This window comes from Daphnia pulicaria, chromosome 4 (assembly GCF_021234035.1).
Source record: "Daphnia pulicaria isolate SC F1-1A chromosome 4, SC_F0-13Bv2, whole genome shotgun sequence".
NCBI lineage: Eukaryota > Metazoa > Arthropoda > Branchiopoda > Diplostraca > Daphniidae > Daphnia > Daphnia pulicaria.
The window spans coordinates 7,815,259-7,831,312 of record NC_060916.1 but is presented as its reverse complement, the minus strand read 5'-3'; the positions used below and the strand labels follow the sequence as shown (position 1 = coordinate 7,831,312).

Genomic DNA, 16,054 nt, shown 5'->3' with positions numbered 1-16,054 from the left:
GAACGTCACGTCAATTTTATTCCGAAACATAGTTGAAATTATTGTCTTTTTTCATCCAATCCGCAATTCGGATGTAGAACCACATCAAAGAAATACATCATGAAAATGGTGTGGAGAGAAAGGATACGTATGGAAAATTCTTCGAGTTGATTCGAAGGGAAATTAAAGAACTACAAAAAGAAAAGCTAGATTTTACGGTTTGCCCTTCTACAGAGGGATAAGGTCAAAGAACTCTTTGGTTTAAAAAGGTGCTTAAGAAGTGAAGGTCTCAAATATACGCGGCATTAAATGTCGCGTAGAAAAATCGAATTGTAAATCAGCCTTAAACAAATCTTTAAAAAAAAAAAAAAAAAAAATACATTACGCCAAATACCGTGGTCTTATTAAATTATGACCAAGATAGATTCTTATGAAGAAATTAACTATCAAATGAATGCTTTGCGTTGATTGGAATAACTCACAACAAGCTTAGTAATTAGCAGTAACACAGGAAATGAAGAATTCACTATATTTTTTTTACCAACTTGCGAGCACACACACACATATTTGTATCGATTTTTTCTACTTTAAGAGCCTAGCATTTAACAATTCATAAGCGTAAATTTCTTGTTGGTAAAAAAATTGTTATAAATTAAATTTATGATGTGTATATTGTCACGGGTAAGGAGGCTAACACGCTCGGTTGGAAAGAGCGACCAGAAGCTGTTTGATAAAAGTGAAACAAACAGACTGGAGGTCGCGACTCCACCACCGACACTCACACCTACACAGTAAAAAGAGTCCAATCAACACACAGACAAGAACAGTGAACAACTCAACACTACAGAAAAGTCCAAGAGAAAGTCCAACACCGAGAGACATGCTAACCCTTTTTGTATCCTCAGTCAACGTCGTCTCGTCCCCAAGAACTATTATTGTTAAGCGTCGGGAAATCGTCAACTTCCCAGGATCAGAATCGAATGGGAAACGTCGATTCTGGGAACTAATCGGTCGAAACGTGACATTTTCCCCGCCTACGTAAATGATCGTCCCGATCATGGCATTACTTCCATAACGGCATCAACGATGGCTCTCAGATGGCTATCTATCAGGGTAGAATAAATAATTAATAACCAACATGTTTTTAAGTTTCGACGTTATCCAGGTTAAGGTGAATCCATCCACGAAGCTCTTAATCTAAACTTGGTTAAAAACACACGCGATTATAACACACTACAAAATACAATCACATAATGATTACGTTGCAACTCCAAGTCAGTCAACATTTTTTAAACTCTCGTCCGGATCGTAACTTATCATAAATAACACAGGTGGTTTTTGGGAGCAAAACAAGGGAGTTGGGATTGGTTTGGGATTTTTCGCCTCTGTCAGTGTAATTCTCCAGGAGGTTCCGACCGTATTGTCTCCTCCGGATTTCCGGCAAAGTCCTCGACTTTCCTTACACTACCGACCGCTCTCGAGATTCCGGCAAAGTCCTCGACTTTCCTATCTCTGTAGGTATAGGTAAAATAGGGTCACAGGATGGAAAGGTAATTTTCACGAGAATTTCTACATTTGAACACATAAGTAACGTTCGACAGCTTTTAAACAATAGAAAAAGACCGTTGTGGGAAAAATGGAAAACCGAACGTGTTCCTCTCTATACCCTGACTACAATAGGGAAAAGACCGTGATGTGAAAAGTGGAAAACCGAACGTGCTCCTCTCCCTACCCTGCATCTCCACCAAATGTCACGGGTAAGGAGGCTAACACGCTCGGTTGGAAAGAGCGACCAGAAGCTGTTTGATAAAAGTGAAACAAACAGACTGGAGGTCGCGACTCCACCACCGACACTCACACCTACACAGTAAAAAGAGTCCAATCAACACACAGACAAGAACAGTGAACAACTCAACACTACAGAAAAGTCCAAGAGAAAGTCCAACACCGAGAGACATGCTAACCCTTTTTGTATCCTCAGTCAACGTCGTCTCGTCCCCAAGAACTATTATTGTTAAGCGTCGGGAAATCGTCAACTTCCCAGGATCAGAATCGAATGGGAAACGTCGATTCTGGGAACTAATCGGTCGAAACGTGACAATATAGTGTTGAAATTTCGTATACTTTACATTCAAAATCTTGACTGTGAATTCAGTTATTTGAATTAATAAGTGTTGCATTTTTTTTTGCCACCATACCAATGATGTCTGATTCTGAATGATGAAACACTGAGATGAAAATCACGCAGACAGGTGAAATTAGTCAAGTGTCTCAATTGGTCTTATGATTGGTCTTATTATTTGAAAACGGACAAGGGAAAAAAAACAGCCAAAAAATTATTAGGAATTGATTGTCACGTGAGAAAATGTACAAAGAAGAGGGCTACAGAAATGACTGAAATGCTTCGAAATTCTTTGGAAATTTTTTTTTTCACAAGTTGATGACATTGACATCTTCTAGATAAGTGGTCCAATAGAAAATATTAAACACCAAGTATGCGAATGGAAAAGTGAATCGCGACCATTTGTCTATGGAGAGCGCAACCTGCATAAATTTTAAAGACTACATTTGCGGATGCTGAAACAAATATTAGATAACATAGCAACATACCTCGCGACCATAACAAGAAGTGACATATTTGGGAGTCGTTCTCCGCTCTGCATTGGGGGATTTCGCCCGAAAGCGTAGTAGCCCATTGGTATGACCCGGCTGGAAAACAAGCAATGGCATTGGAAACGTTACATAATTTTTTTTTCAAATGTATAGTCTCCGCCAAGAAAAAAAAGAAAAAAAATTCTCACCGAATCAAGACCACTATTATGAAGTTCTTCGTCCGATAGCACTTTTGGCTTTGCGGGAGTTCCGGTTCCCATGAAGTGATTGCAAACCTGGGCCATTTATTTGTTTATTATAAAAACAAAACAAAAAATAGATTTAGTTGTACCCTTTTTTTTAGTGAAAATTTAGAAAAAATATTACGGCGAATTGCATGAGAGACATAAATACGAAAAGAGTGCATGATGACATCCAGACGTCTATAGCTTTGACGTAAGACACGGGAGGCAGTGACCTTTGTGACTGCGTACTTTGTGTAGCTATGGATTACGTGTACGAATAGAATATATAGAGAGCATTATAATAAAACCCGCAAAAAAAAAAAAAAAAAATGAAGCTAAAGAAGGAATATACCTAGTGTAAGTAGCGATGTCACTCCTAAGGTAACCCTGGCCGGGATTGCTTCAGGTTTGATCCAGAATGAAATCCAAGACATAACGACAATCAGCCCCGATGGGATGTACGTATGAAATAAATGATAGCCTAATCGACGTCGAAGGTTAAATACAACGGCCAGGCAGGTGAAATTACCTTTAGAATGAATAATAAGAATGGTCAATAATTGTAACAAAAAAAGCTTCAATAAGTTCCGAAGAATAAATGACTCACCCGTTGAATATTCCAACGTACAATCTTCCGTGAAATTTTTGGCAATGTCTAATTGAGGCAATTCGATATCAGGATTCGTTACTAGAGGATCAGTCAGATTCCACTTGAACACCAAATCAAACGTCGTGTGAGAAACTAATGAAATAAAATGTAAATGAAGTACGGAACACAGTGATGACTTGTAATTAACAAAGACAAATTGGCTAGAAGAAAAAATAGCTTACGGCTTTCGATTTGCATCGAACAGATTTGTGTGTCATGCGGATAAGATTCGAATTTCATGGCACAGGACAAAACCAGCGTCAACCTTGTAAACATGCAATCATGAGTGATGAATTCATTAAATTCAATTGGGCTAGTATAGGTTCTCTGAACTATAAAGCTCATTAATTCATTTAGGGATCTTAAGACATATATGTCTAAAGGAAACAGTGTTGATGAGTTATGATAAAAGCGAAGGGAATCCCCGCCGACTTACTTGGCCATGTAGATAAGCGTTTTGTCGTGATAAAGCCACAGATAGTGATTAGGTACACTCATTTCGTGAAATGTGACTTGTTTGGCATTTTTGAAAAAGACATCGGGCCGCCATATATCTTGTAGCCAACCGACATCGAGAATTCTATTGAAATAAAAAAAATATATCAAATTGTTATTACAGTTGGAATTCACTTCTCAGCACTTAATTAAATCTGAAGAAGGTACCAGTTGTTTTAAAGAAGAGAAGCTATACCAATGACGTAATAAAATTCGTAAGTTACTAGGTTCAATATGTATGGATTGTATGGGGACCTTACACTATTAGTTTAAAAAGAAAAGAAAACAACTTTTTAGGGTTTTCCCTCTTACCGATATTCAGACGTCATATTTTCGGGTAAACGTAGACGATGATCTCTCCAACTTTGTGCCAGAAATATGTCCGCTACATATGTCTATAACATCACATTGGAAAGAAAAATAAGTATCAAATTTATACTAACATAAAAAGGACTTTGCATGAACGTGTACCATTGATTCTTCATTGATGGTGTCGATTGACAGAACTGTTACGTGGAAATAAACCTTGGTAACAATTTTTAAAGAAAAGATAGGTTTATCGATCAAGAACGCGAAACAGAAAATATTACGACTGTTGGCTGTCCGGAATACTTTGGAGGTCGATTTTTGTCGTAGGTTTTAGTATCCTTTGGCAAGATATCGGTTAACACCAAGCTTGTTTCATCCCTATTAAAGAAAATTTTAACTGTGAACTGTGAACGTGACGTGACTGACTGCAGCCCCATCGAAAATGAAGTTGTTGGCTGGTCGTCAAGCTGATTGTTTAACGATTAGCGACAACCATAATTAGATGAGATTCTACAAGCACCATAAGTAAATATTTCAATCTCACATTGTTCTTTTATTCCAATGTTGTACACTAAATTTGATATTTTACAGTAGTACTACCGTGCATACGTACGGTGTACTACCGTACACCGCTCAAGATTAGCATTACAGTTGCACTTGTATCGATTGTTCTAACACATTCAGCTGTTCGACTCTACAAGACAAAAGTGTAAAAACTTACTCGGCTTGGTTTTCAGCAAAAAGGGCGACAAAGATGAGAAGAACGATCTGGAACCATTCTATAGTCCACATCGTTTTCATTTACGCCTGTGATTAACTACTGTGCCTCATACAGTATGCATAAGCCGGACAGACTGGCGAACAGATTGCGTTCGACCCAACTTTCAATTGAAACGGAGCGCAAATGTAACGATACGACGTATCAGGGAGTAACGGTGAAACCCTAGAGTGGGGTGAAGGGGGGGGGGGGATAGTTTCGCTGCCTTTAAGCACACCTTCCAGTAATTCAATTAACTCTTAGCTTGGCTGGTTCCCTTGCCTCCCTCTAACTATACTTCTCGGTTATACAAGACAATATACATACAAGAGTCAGCAGTCGAATGCGCAAGTTTAAACTATGAAGCAACTAATAACAACAACAACAAATAAAAAAAGAATTTTGCTCAAGGAGCGCAAAAAATATTTCAATACAAAATGTATTCAAACTACAGAGTACTTACTTCGTTAAAAAAATTATTTATATTTACCACTTCACAAACATTTTGATAATGGCAATAGTAGCGCTACACGTAAGTCTTCAAGCATCATCCAACGCTCGTTTTAAATAGGATTCAAACTGTTGGCTCTCACAGCGAGATTGCTGCAGTCTTCTTTCCAGCAAATCGAAGTGATCCTCCATACTAACAGGCGTTGTGGAAGATTGCTTGGCCGGTGAACGTTTGAGTGATTTCTTTTCAGGAGTAAGGACACGCAAGAGGATTGCTTCAAAAAGTTTGTTTTCTTCATGACTTTGTCTTGAAGAATCAGCGATGGCGCTACAAAGTGTTGCAATACTGTCTGGTAAATCAAGGGATTTGGGTTGTTGATTGGCGGATATCGAAATTTTTCCGCGATCTGATGGCTGAGCGTTCAATTCCGTACATAGTTGATCTGTCGACGAATAAAACATGCTCATGTAAGTATGGTATAGTGTTGTAATAATAGATTTTGTCTAACCTGTGGGTTCCAAAAAACTTCTAGCCTTTACCCAAGACAGATCGGACTGGATTTCGTCAAATGCTTGAGGAAAATAGCCCATTAATTTGTTCGACCCTTCATTGACAAATGCTTGCAACCGATAATCGATACAGGCCTGGAAGAAAAACAGATTATTGTGGAAGTAATAAAATCCGTCTAATGTTGCTAAAACTACTTGATAAATATCAGTCCAAGGTATGATGTGACTCTGGAGAAGATTTTGATTAGAATGATTTTTCTCAAAACGTTGTTTAGTCTGAAACAAGATGGAATCAACCCTAAAATGCAATAAAAATAAATAAATCATTTATGTCAAGCAATCAACACCACATTTGATTTACCTCGAGAGTAACGCTGTCACATCTGTTTCTACAGAAAGATCGACGCAATAGTTGCGCAATGAAACGCACACTGATAAAAAACTGTCCTCATTAGGATGCCAGAATGGGAGAACCAAGTATCTTTCAAGCGACTGTAATGAATATTTAGATTAAACTAGATGATTCACATGTGAATGCAACCAACAAGTAAGAACGCATACCTGTTTTAGTTCGTTTTGATATGATTTTGAGTTCCAATTGGTAGGAGGAAAAGTAAGGTGGGGTATGCTAACAAATTCTGAGGCCGGCCAACGAACTTGACTGAGCTCAGAATCTAACACAATGTTTTCAAGAAAGCTCTGGATGGCATGATTATTAAAATCAAGCAGGTGAGATAACGACTGAAAAAGAAAAAAGTTAAGACAATTCGAAGTTTCGGATTAATTCAATACAAACAATCTTGTACCTGATGAGGAAGGTTGTACTCCAACCGCAGTTGCATATCACGGTAAATTGTCGGGAGGACTTTGTGAGTAATAAAATTATTTGCCAGATCCCAAACTGTGGTAGTGCTTAAGCGAGTAGAAGGTGGGATGACGGTGGTTTGGCCGACTTGAAAAAGGGTCGAGAAAAGTTCTGTAAGCTAAGCGGGAAAATTAAATAATAGTTTACTTATCATTGGAGGAAAAGTTTGAATACTCACAACATAATATTTATCGAAACCAGGTTTATCAAAACTTAGTTTCTTGTGACAGCATGGCTTTAAAATTTGAACCACGTGATCCATCTTTTGAGAATGATCTTTTGACGCGATCGAAGCCACGGACAGCGGAAAATACTTCGAGTGCAGCAAAACCAACTGAGCCAGATTTTTTAAGGTGTTTTCCACTTCTGAACGAGGATCATAGACCACCAGAAAAGCGTTTGCACCTCGCAAAGATTCCAATATTTGGTCACAACCATTCACAAAACGGACGCAAAGCGTGATAGGATTTTGATTGGTTTTCGTTTCAGTATACACCCACTAAAGAGATGTGTACATTTTTTAAGTAAATGACATAATAGCACCGATTTTAATGGCTTACCCCGTTTTTAGTCCGTTTTGTTGTGGAGAAGCCCAACCACTTACGGAAAATATCTCCGACTTTTTCATCCCCAATAGACATAATAACAAGTTTCCAGGAGCGGTTTCTTTCCAAAGAATTCCAAGGCAATTTCTCAAGAAGCAAAAATAAATCGAATATTTTTTCTTCTAATGACGAGTTAATCTTGTTTAAATTAAATTGAAGGTCTAAAAATAGAAAAACAAAATTGAAAACAGAAATTCGATCAATAATGATATGTAGCAACACTTACCAGAGAGAGAATTACAGCGTTTGACAGAGACGGTTTGTTCGACAAGAGATTTGCGCTTTAAAGACACACCCGGCGACTCGCCTTTTGATTTCAAAGAAGCTATTTGTTGATCAAATACTAAACGGGAAGGGCAAGCTGGAAATGTTTGCTTTTCTTTTCTTCGACGGATTTGCAAAGCCGTAAATCTTCGCCATTTTCTAATCCAACGACGAACTCTAAGTTGTTTAACTAGTTCTGAAACTCGTGAAACCATTATTTCCCTAAATAAACGAAATAACATAGAAAAACATTTTCAGTTAATAAAACATAATATATATATTTTTTTACCTTGTTTCAATGGCTTCAGACGCTACAACCGAGGCAACTGCACGGCTTTCGACCGTAATAATTTCATTTACTAACGCATCGAGCATTCGACGGGCATGCTTTTCTTTCATGATGTTAACACGTAAGCGAGTCGCGGACTGAATTTCTTCAACGCCAATGTATTTCACTTGTTCGCAAATAACGGAATCCAAAATATCGCCAAAAATCTTTATAAAAATAATAAACAGAAATAAAATTTATTAAAAATAGTAATTTAAATAAGTTACCTTGCTTGTAAAAACTCGAACTTTACGCTCCAGATCTAGTTTGTGTTGTAATTGGTACTTTGCAGTCTTAATCTCTGACATTACTTCACTCGCCAGCTCCGTGCAAAAATCTCTAATGAATTTGATAATGTAAGATCAAACGAAACTGGAAAAAAGGCCGCTGAACGGAAGCAGGAATACCTCGTAAACTCCTCAAGTAGTTGTCTGAAGATTCGATGAGTAGTTTTAACTTTAATTTGTTCAACGACCATTTGCTGAACAATTTCTTCAAGGATCTCGTTTACTGTCGCAATTATTAATTCATTCCGAACTCGAACAGACATAGTTTCAACCATGTTTTGTGGAACGGAAGTATACGTGGGTGCAGTAATGGTTGATGAGACGGCTGGAACCTGCGACGCTTTAACAAGTTCAACTTGATCTTCCGTTAACCATGCCTCTGGAAGTAATACACCGTTGCAGTCGAAGCTGTTCAGCGGAGTATGATGTAAGGTAGGATCTTCAGGTACCCCGCTTTTGGCAATGCAGTTGCTGACAGAAGATGTTCGCTTGTTTTCAATGAGAGAAGAACGCCGCATAGGAGGGAATTTTTCAGGAAGTTCAATAAAGCTGGAACGATCAAATTTCACGGTCTTTTTTTGAGGATCGAGGGGTAACCCATGGTACTCGCACCAAATCGCTGCTTCCTCTTCATCTTCATAACCAAGAAGATTTATTAGACTGAACAGCTTCATCTACAGGACAATATCGAAACAATGGAAATTAGAATTACAGTAGTAACTTTCAAAAAAGATGCATGAGATATAAGCAAAGTAAATATACCTGGCCTTTTTTTGGTGGCCCATAGGCCTGTACCATTATTTGAAAAGCCTGGTTACGCATTTGATTAAAGTAGCGTTGAAGTAGACAGCATTGTAAATAATCTCGGTTAGATCTGGCCAACTTGAAAAAGCGAACGTAATTACGACTGTTTAACGTATTTACAAATTCGAGGGCCGATCGAACTTCGTACGAATCACGGATCTCAGATCGTAACTGTAGTACTTCTCTAAAATAATAATAAAAAAAAGTTTAAGAAAAAGTTTAAAAAAAAAACGGCTTAGTTAATATACCTTAAAATTTCACCGTCGTTTAAGTGCAGGAGGACGTCATAACTTCTAAATTCGGCCTCATTTGGACAATATATGTTTTTTACGGAAAGATCGTAATACATATGTTTGAGTGTTTGTAAGCATTTGGTAAGATTTTCATCGTTGATTTTCTGATCAAAGTCTTGCATATCCAATTCACACAAACGCGATGTGCAATGGATGTGAAACCGAGCACACTTTTCAACCAAATCGACGGATCCTTTTTCGCATAAGCTTTGCTGAGTTATGTCCTAGAAATAGAAAAGGAATAAAATTATTAAAAACCCCATATCTTTCAATTCAGAGTGATAATTATGTAATTATTTTACCTTTCGAATTCCCCTCATTCTATCCCATAAAAAGTTAAACCAATCACCAAGATTTTCACCTGGTTTGTTGCATCGATCAACAATTTTTGCAATAAGGTAATCCATTGTCATTTGTAAAACTGGAAGTGGCCTTAATTCATGAGCCAATGGTTCTGCTTGATCTGCTGAGCTTCTGGAGTATTCTTTTACGGCCAATCGGTGATCCACATCATACTCCTGTCAATAATGATTTAACATGTATGTAAATAATCAGACAATTTTGATGAGTACACAACACAATACCATTTTTTCAGGAGAAACCAGCATTTCATAAAGAGCAAGCCTATGTTTCTCTGCTCTTGAATATCTTTCCTTCTCTGGGCACATATCCAAACAAGTACCACTAAGAGTGGTGACTTGTTTGGTACTAATATTTTTATCCTTGGCATCTTTAATCAAACGTACAAGTCTATCTCTAGCATCAAGTAACACTGCTCTATCTCCAACATTTTGGGCTGGCTGGATGAGAATAGCTTTTAGCTGTTCCACACTAACGTTCATTGGTAATCCATCGCTAAACACGGGATTCTTTTTCAGTGGCAGTTTGACAGCTGCTTCAGAATCTTCGCCCTGTTGAGAATTTGCAATTTCATTTTTGCTGCTATGATTTTCATGAGCAGGTTGCTTTCTACTCTGAGATCTCATTTTTACAAGATCAAGAAAAAACGGATTCAGAAACTTGAAACACTCAGAAAATACTGCAAAAAATGTGAACAATTTATAAATACATTCTCTAGTAGTTGCCAGTTTTCAATAAAGATGAATTGTTAAACCCTAAAATCGCCTAAAATCTAGCGGCTCCTGCTCTTGTTCTTCCATGGTTCTTCCTTTCCTTCCCTTTACAGCACAAAATAATTGGAAGAAAAAATATGTAATTTTTTTATTAGTAAAAATTCTTTCATCTCTTTTACAATCGTTACATATTAATCAATCGCCCAGGCCCAGCACGATTTTGGATTTGGATTTGAACAAACAAGTTACTATAGGCTAGTTTTTCATTTTTAATCAGCTTTGAAAATTCGTCAAATTTCTTGCTTGGAGTTGGAAGCGGGAACAGCTACGTAATCACTTTAGTTTCGATATGATATCCCGAAATTTTGGTGCCGTACGTTACGACAGAGTAATGGTGACGAGGACGACGACAGTTTCTCCTAATTAAGGTGGGGGACCAATATCGCGGAGTGAAGGTCGGGGTACGGGCTAGTGCCGGCTAGGCAAATGATGTGATTCCTATGGGCATGCACTTGAAAAAATTAAAAAATTTTATTACCAATAAACCTTGTGTAAACTTTTTCCAAAATTTTGAGTTTTCGCCGTAACAAATCTATAGCTATTTGATTAATCCGATATTAGTTCAGTTTAAAATTCGCCATATAAAAGAATAAAAAATTTAATCTTACATAGGCTTTGAGGAAAAGGAATAGCAAAATAAAAAAGTAGCTCCCGAACACCCGAAGGTCTCCGCGACCTAATATATCGTAGTCAAACTTTAACGGAACAAATAGAAGTATAACAAAATAAATGAAAATGAAAATCCCCAACAATATATAGACATATATTTCATGTAATTGATGACTCACGTTTAAAATTGATACTCTCTTTATCTTTTACAGACTGCATGTACGCTATTTGGTCACGAAGAGTCATAACTCTGACTCATTGTCACAACTCTGATATCAATGCAAAATGATGACGCATAACTTTCTGTACGACTATCTTTGTGATCAAACTGATCAATACACTGAAAAACAAGATTTTCATTGTTCCCTGTTTGTTATCGCTCGCGATATAAATCGCATAAGTCATACGGAAAACTTGTCACAGTTTCACAGTAGGGTTTATCTCCTCAACAACTCCTCCCCACTTGAGGCGGTAAACTCCTGCTTTCCAGCGGATGGCTGGTCGAAGCAGAGCATTGAGGAACAGAAAAGGTGCGCTCAGCTCTCGCAGAAACCATCCTAGCACAAATTCAAACTTGCTGAAGGGTAGCGGGCCATTCTGTAAAAACAAAAAATAATAAAAATTTATCGATTATTCAAAGTAAAAGAAAGCGTCAGTATTTACTTGTACAATAGAAAGAAGAATCCAATCTAGCAAAAACCAAAAAAGAACGTGCAATAAATAGACTGCAAGTGGATCACATTCAAACAGCCAATAAATGGACCATGCAGCTAAGATACCAAGCATCCTGAAAAATAAATGATTGGATTGGGTATTAAATTAACAGACATTTAATATTGTAGCTACTAATCCTCACATGCACTCTGAAAGCGGTTCAAAGACAATTGTGCTGGGAACCATTGCAATTCTCAGTTTTGCCCAACGAATGATTCGTTTCTGGAAAGTGGGTATGTGGCAGACGCCGGGATTCTGCCACGCAGGTTGGCTGCAAATACCAATTTTCCAGCCACGGTCTTTAATAGCCTTGGCCAGAAAGAAGTCTTCGGCCAAATAGCATCCAAATGCTTTAAGACCACCGGCGTCGTCAATCAGCTTCTTTCGCATCAAAGCCGACATACCCGTAGCACAATTAACTCCTGCGAAATCAGCTGCCAAATAGATTCGAGCATGGGCTGTTCCAAAATAAATCTAATAGATTGTGAATATAAAAAAAGTGAGTTCCACAAATCACCATAGTAGACGATGCATAAATAATTTAATTGGAAATAAAACAACTTACTTTCTCTAAGACGGCTGGGAACCCGTCGCGGTCACATACGAATGGCATTTGGTGAATTAATCCAACATCTTCTTTCAAATGTTGTACCATATCAATAAGCGTGTCTTCTTTCACTAAGAAACATCGTAGGTTAAGCATACGTTTTAAAATTTCACAAAAACAAAAAATACTTACTACGAACACCAGCATCTGAGATCATAAATAATTCGTATTTGGCAGAAGCATAACCAAGCTGAATATTGTTTATTTTGGGATTGATGCCTACTTTTTCGCCACCTGGAATTTCAAAAATTAACATTTTGAAAATAGAAAGGTTCTTAGAAAGTTACTAACCAACAAAAATTCGGGCGTCTACTTTGGGGTATTTCTCTATTAACTTTTTGACCAACATCAATGACGGGTCGCTTTCGTCACTGATACAAAAAAGTAATTCGTACTGGAAAGGAAAAATAAGAAAACAAATTCTATATTAAATTTTTGTCGAATCCATCTTTTGGCAATCGAAAACCTACCACCGGATACTCCATTGTAAAAAACGTTTCGAGATTACTAAACAAATTAACATCAACTCCAGTGAGCGGCTTCAGGATAGAAACGGCCGGATATGGTGTTTCCATTGGTAGCTTGCAGCTCTTGTGATGCAACTTCCATTTTCTGAAATGATCAATAATACTTTTATGGATGGAAAACATTATGCATTTATTTCAGTTATCTAGAAATGAATTAAAATATACGTTACCCATAAGCAATTGCTAGAGCATGGACGAACCAGTATCCGATCCAGAAAACAAAAACGGCTACGGCTGCGACTAGGCAGGTGAAATCGACGTAAGAGTGTGACATAACGATGGCGGTGGTGCATCAAATAATTGAGACAATTGTGTGATTGGACAAGTAAATGTAAAAATAACAGTAACTCCGTCTAATGGCAAACGACTGACGGACCAGAAGTGATAATCCATAGTGTTGGCGACATCCGTGTTTAATTAGTGATAATTCAATTTAAAGTAACAAATTTTGAGTAGAGTCTCTTTCAAGCTCACTTGTGCAAACAAAATGTGTGAGAGGTGCTATGTAATTTGTGTTGTGTTGACGTAGATTGAGTAATCGGACTTTGATTGATCGAATTAAGTTTTTAAGTCAATGTATCCCCGAGAGTTTTTGCGATTCACTTTTCTTCCTAGGAAAAATGAAAAGATGTAAGTACATTTTGTTTTTCCAGTCGTTGAATTGTATTAGACAAAAAGGGCATTGAATACGTTAAAAACAAAACAACCTTTAGAAGTCTCTGTTGCAAGTGGACAGCACTAATTCACAAAATCCTTTCGTCTACATTTTTATTCACTCGAGACACGAGAACATCACACCGCAATGGCACACTAAGATCATATGACATTTAACACAGTTATAAACGCCAGTTAACCAGACAATCATCCAGACATCACAACCCTCCGTTTTCGCGCTCTTGACCTGTTCTGCAATGGTTCTGTGCCCTGATTCCGTTTCAACATTTCTCTTCCTTCAAATATTTGACCCTGCCTTCCTTTTGCCCTAGGCTCTTGATCTAGATTGCCATCTAGGTTCTGTCAACAAAAGTAATCATGAATTAATTTTTAAATTTTTAAAAGAAACAACCCCGCGAAGAAAGATGCCTCTTTTTTTCTTTCTAGTTTACGGGGACAGATAAAATTATCTTTTATTCGGATTTATCCATCACTCCTACAGAGTTATTTTTTTTAGTTTCTAGTGCTAGATGAAAGTTAGATTTTTACAGTCGAGTTGTCCTTTGAACTTGGGTTTTCGCTTCTTGCTTTTTGGTCGCACACACCCACCGATAGTTTTCAAATTTGTTACTTTTTCAAAATTGAGTTATTATGTACTGTGCAGAGTTAGACAGGAAAGGGAAGGGACTGGAATGTCGGTTTTAATCAATAATTTGAAATTTTCCCATGTTTAACTTGTTTTAATGTAACTTTTTCTCATACAAGAGTTCAGGGACTTCAATCACATAAGAACAATTAAATATTACAAACCAAAATAGCGTTTACAAAATATTAAGTGCCCAATATCCTACACTAAGGTCTAAGGAGCACTGCAAAAAAATGCTGATTCATTGTATGTTCGTACTTCTTAAAAAAGCACTTTACTCTAAGATTAAAAACATCTTTAGATTAAACGACATCTAAAATTTATTGGGTAATAGAACAGTTGCAGCGAACAGAAAGTTAAACTAATTAAAATTTCGAGTTATTAATAAAAAAATACACGACAAAGCGTTGATATGATAATAAGCAAGTAAAAAAAAAACAAATGGCAAATTTTCAAGAATTAAATTTGGACTGTCACTATTTTCTTCAAAAGAATTCATCTTGAGATCTTTATTTATGATTGATTTTTTTGCTATTTTAGCATATTTAGGCCTATATTAGCTGACAAAACTAGTGTTTTAAATTGTAAAACTAGTCATTGGGCTCTCACGTTTCTGAAACGTATTTTTTTTTTTTCAAATCACTAGCAATAAAGCTCTTTATTACAAAGGGAGACAAAATAAATATTCTTACCGTCATCAGACACGGAAAGAGCGCAACGAGGAAAAAAAAGTTTGGGAAATTGTCGTGATCCAGTCAAGGAAATTTACATACAATTTAAACACTACACATTTTTTATTCACCTTGCACCATGGCCATCAGATAAACAAATTTTCATCGACATCAAATACAACGTTACCTTCGCTCTAGAGGTGCAAGTACAACTGATCCTAAATGCTCTTTATCGTGTAGTATGTTTGACCACTAACGTTACCACGACGACAGGCACTCGAAACATGACCCCATCAACGACGTGTTACACACACTCATAGGGACATGTTGGCGGAAAGTGTCCCTTATCTTTACTGAACCCCTCTGATTACATGATAGCTTAGAAACAAAATGCAGTTCCTAGGGGGTATAAACTCAGAAGAAAGTCAACGGTTTTCGTTCCAGTTATCGAGTCTGAAAACGAAACGTTCCACTTAACTAATGCAAAGCCAAAGTAAATACTGACATCCTGCTGTTATTCTTTGGAAGTAGGCTACAGTATTACTACTTCGAATTTCAGTATACAAACCACCTTATCTTATGTTCTCGTTTGAAATGGAATTGGATTTCAATCACACAGTAGTTACGCAAAGTTATGAACAAACTGACAATTAACGACAATTAATTAAAATCATTTACCAGTGAAATGATATGGTTAAAAGGATATTCCAGCTAATATCGAAATCTATAATCCGGCAAAGCACCGGAGTATATATTTGAACAGCTGCAACTAACTGATGACTTCGTCACAACTTGAACTTAGAATAGATGCTAACTGAACTGCAGATCTAGAAACCAGTGAACAGTTTATGAACCAACGACGGACTGCAGGAAATTTGATAAGGCGTTTTAGTTTGTCTCCTCCCACCGAATGTTTCAAAAAACACACAGTAAATAATTGCCTCTACGCTTAATGGTAAAGAACAGGAAAACAAGTTTCCCGCTGTAACACATTTAAATATTTTAGGTATTTATTTACAGATAGGGTGGGAGATAGCAGTGAAGCAGGACTTGCGCAGGTG

The 16,054-nt window shown here is 37.2% G+C and overlaps 3 protein-coding genes across 7 annotated transcripts; all 3 read right to left on the bottom strand.

Annotated features, from left to right (window-relative positions):
* Nucleotides 1-2,169: 2,169 nt before the first annotated feature.
* Nucleotides 2,170-5,371, bottom strand: LOC124338007 (glycine receptor subunit alpha-3-like). The gene is made up of 12 exons (XM_046792028.1): nucleotides 4,991-5,371; nucleotides 4,551-4,647; nucleotides 4,432-4,485; nucleotides 4,273-4,355; nucleotides 3,902-4,045; nucleotides 3,648-3,730; nucleotides 3,424-3,558; nucleotides 3,169-3,345; nucleotides 2,959-3,074; nucleotides 2,781-2,867; nucleotides 2,590-2,688; nucleotides 2,170-2,523 (listed from the first exon to the last, which is right to left on the bottom strand). The coding sequence occupies exons 1-12, from the start codon at nucleotides 5,068-5,070 to the stop codon at nucleotides 2,410-2,412; spliced, it is 1,269 nt and encodes a 422-aa protein (XP_046647984.1). The 5' UTR covers nucleotides 5,071-5,371; the 3' UTR covers nucleotides 2,170-2,409.
* Nucleotides 5,372-5,447: 76 nt separating this feature from the next.
* LOC124338141 (germinal-center associated nuclear protein-like) lies at nucleotides 5,448-10,512 on the bottom strand. Its single transcript, XM_046792215.1, has 16 exons — nucleotides 10,017-10,512; nucleotides 9,735-9,950; nucleotides 9,388-9,656; nucleotides 9,098-9,323; nucleotides 8,456-9,009; nucleotides 8,276-8,387; nucleotides 8,010-8,215; nucleotides 7,683-7,942; nucleotides 7,412-7,617; nucleotides 7,030-7,350; nucleotides 6,793-6,969; nucleotides 6,548-6,727; nucleotides 6,348-6,478; nucleotides 6,182-6,284; nucleotides 5,986-6,121; nucleotides 5,448-5,919 (listed from the first exon to the last, which is right to left on the bottom strand). The coding sequence occupies exons 1-16, from the start codon at nucleotides 10,416-10,418 to the stop codon at nucleotides 5,567-5,569; spliced, it is 3,852 nt and encodes a 1,283-aa protein (XP_046648171.1). The 5' UTR covers nucleotides 10,419-10,512; the 3' UTR covers nucleotides 5,448-5,566.
* Nucleotides 10,513-11,312: 800 nt separating this feature from the next.
* LOC124338142 (ceramide glucosyltransferase-B-like) lies at nucleotides 11,313-15,835 on the bottom strand. 5 transcript variants are annotated; one of them, XM_046792219.1, is made up of 11 exons: nucleotides 15,672-15,835; nucleotides 13,730-14,036; nucleotides 13,497-13,633; nucleotides 13,193-13,389; nucleotides 12,966-13,107; nucleotides 12,787-12,889; nucleotides 12,628-12,729; nucleotides 12,454-12,566; nucleotides 12,031-12,362; nucleotides 11,838-11,961; nucleotides 11,313-11,771 (listed from the first exon to the last, which is right to left on the bottom strand). In XM_046792219.1, exons 4-11 carry the CDS (start codon nucleotides 13,294-13,296, stop codon nucleotides 11,592-11,594), a joined length of 1,200 nt encoding a protein of 399 aa, XP_046648175.1. In that variant the 5' UTR covers nucleotides 13,297-13,389; nucleotides 13,497-13,633; nucleotides 13,730-14,036; nucleotides 15,672-15,835; the 3' UTR covers nucleotides 11,313-11,591. The 5 variants fall into 5 exon arrangements, with proteins under 5 accessions (XP_046648175.1, XP_046648172.1, XP_046648176.1 ...); XM_046792216.1 differs by lacking the exon at nucleotides 13,730-14,036 and having other exon boundaries at nucleotides 13,193-13,633; nucleotides 15,672-15,834; XM_046792220.1 differs by lacking the exon at nucleotides 13,730-14,036 and having other exon boundaries at nucleotides 13,193-13,629; nucleotides 15,672-15,834.
* Between the last annotated feature and the right edge of the window lie 219 nt (nucleotides 15,836-16,054).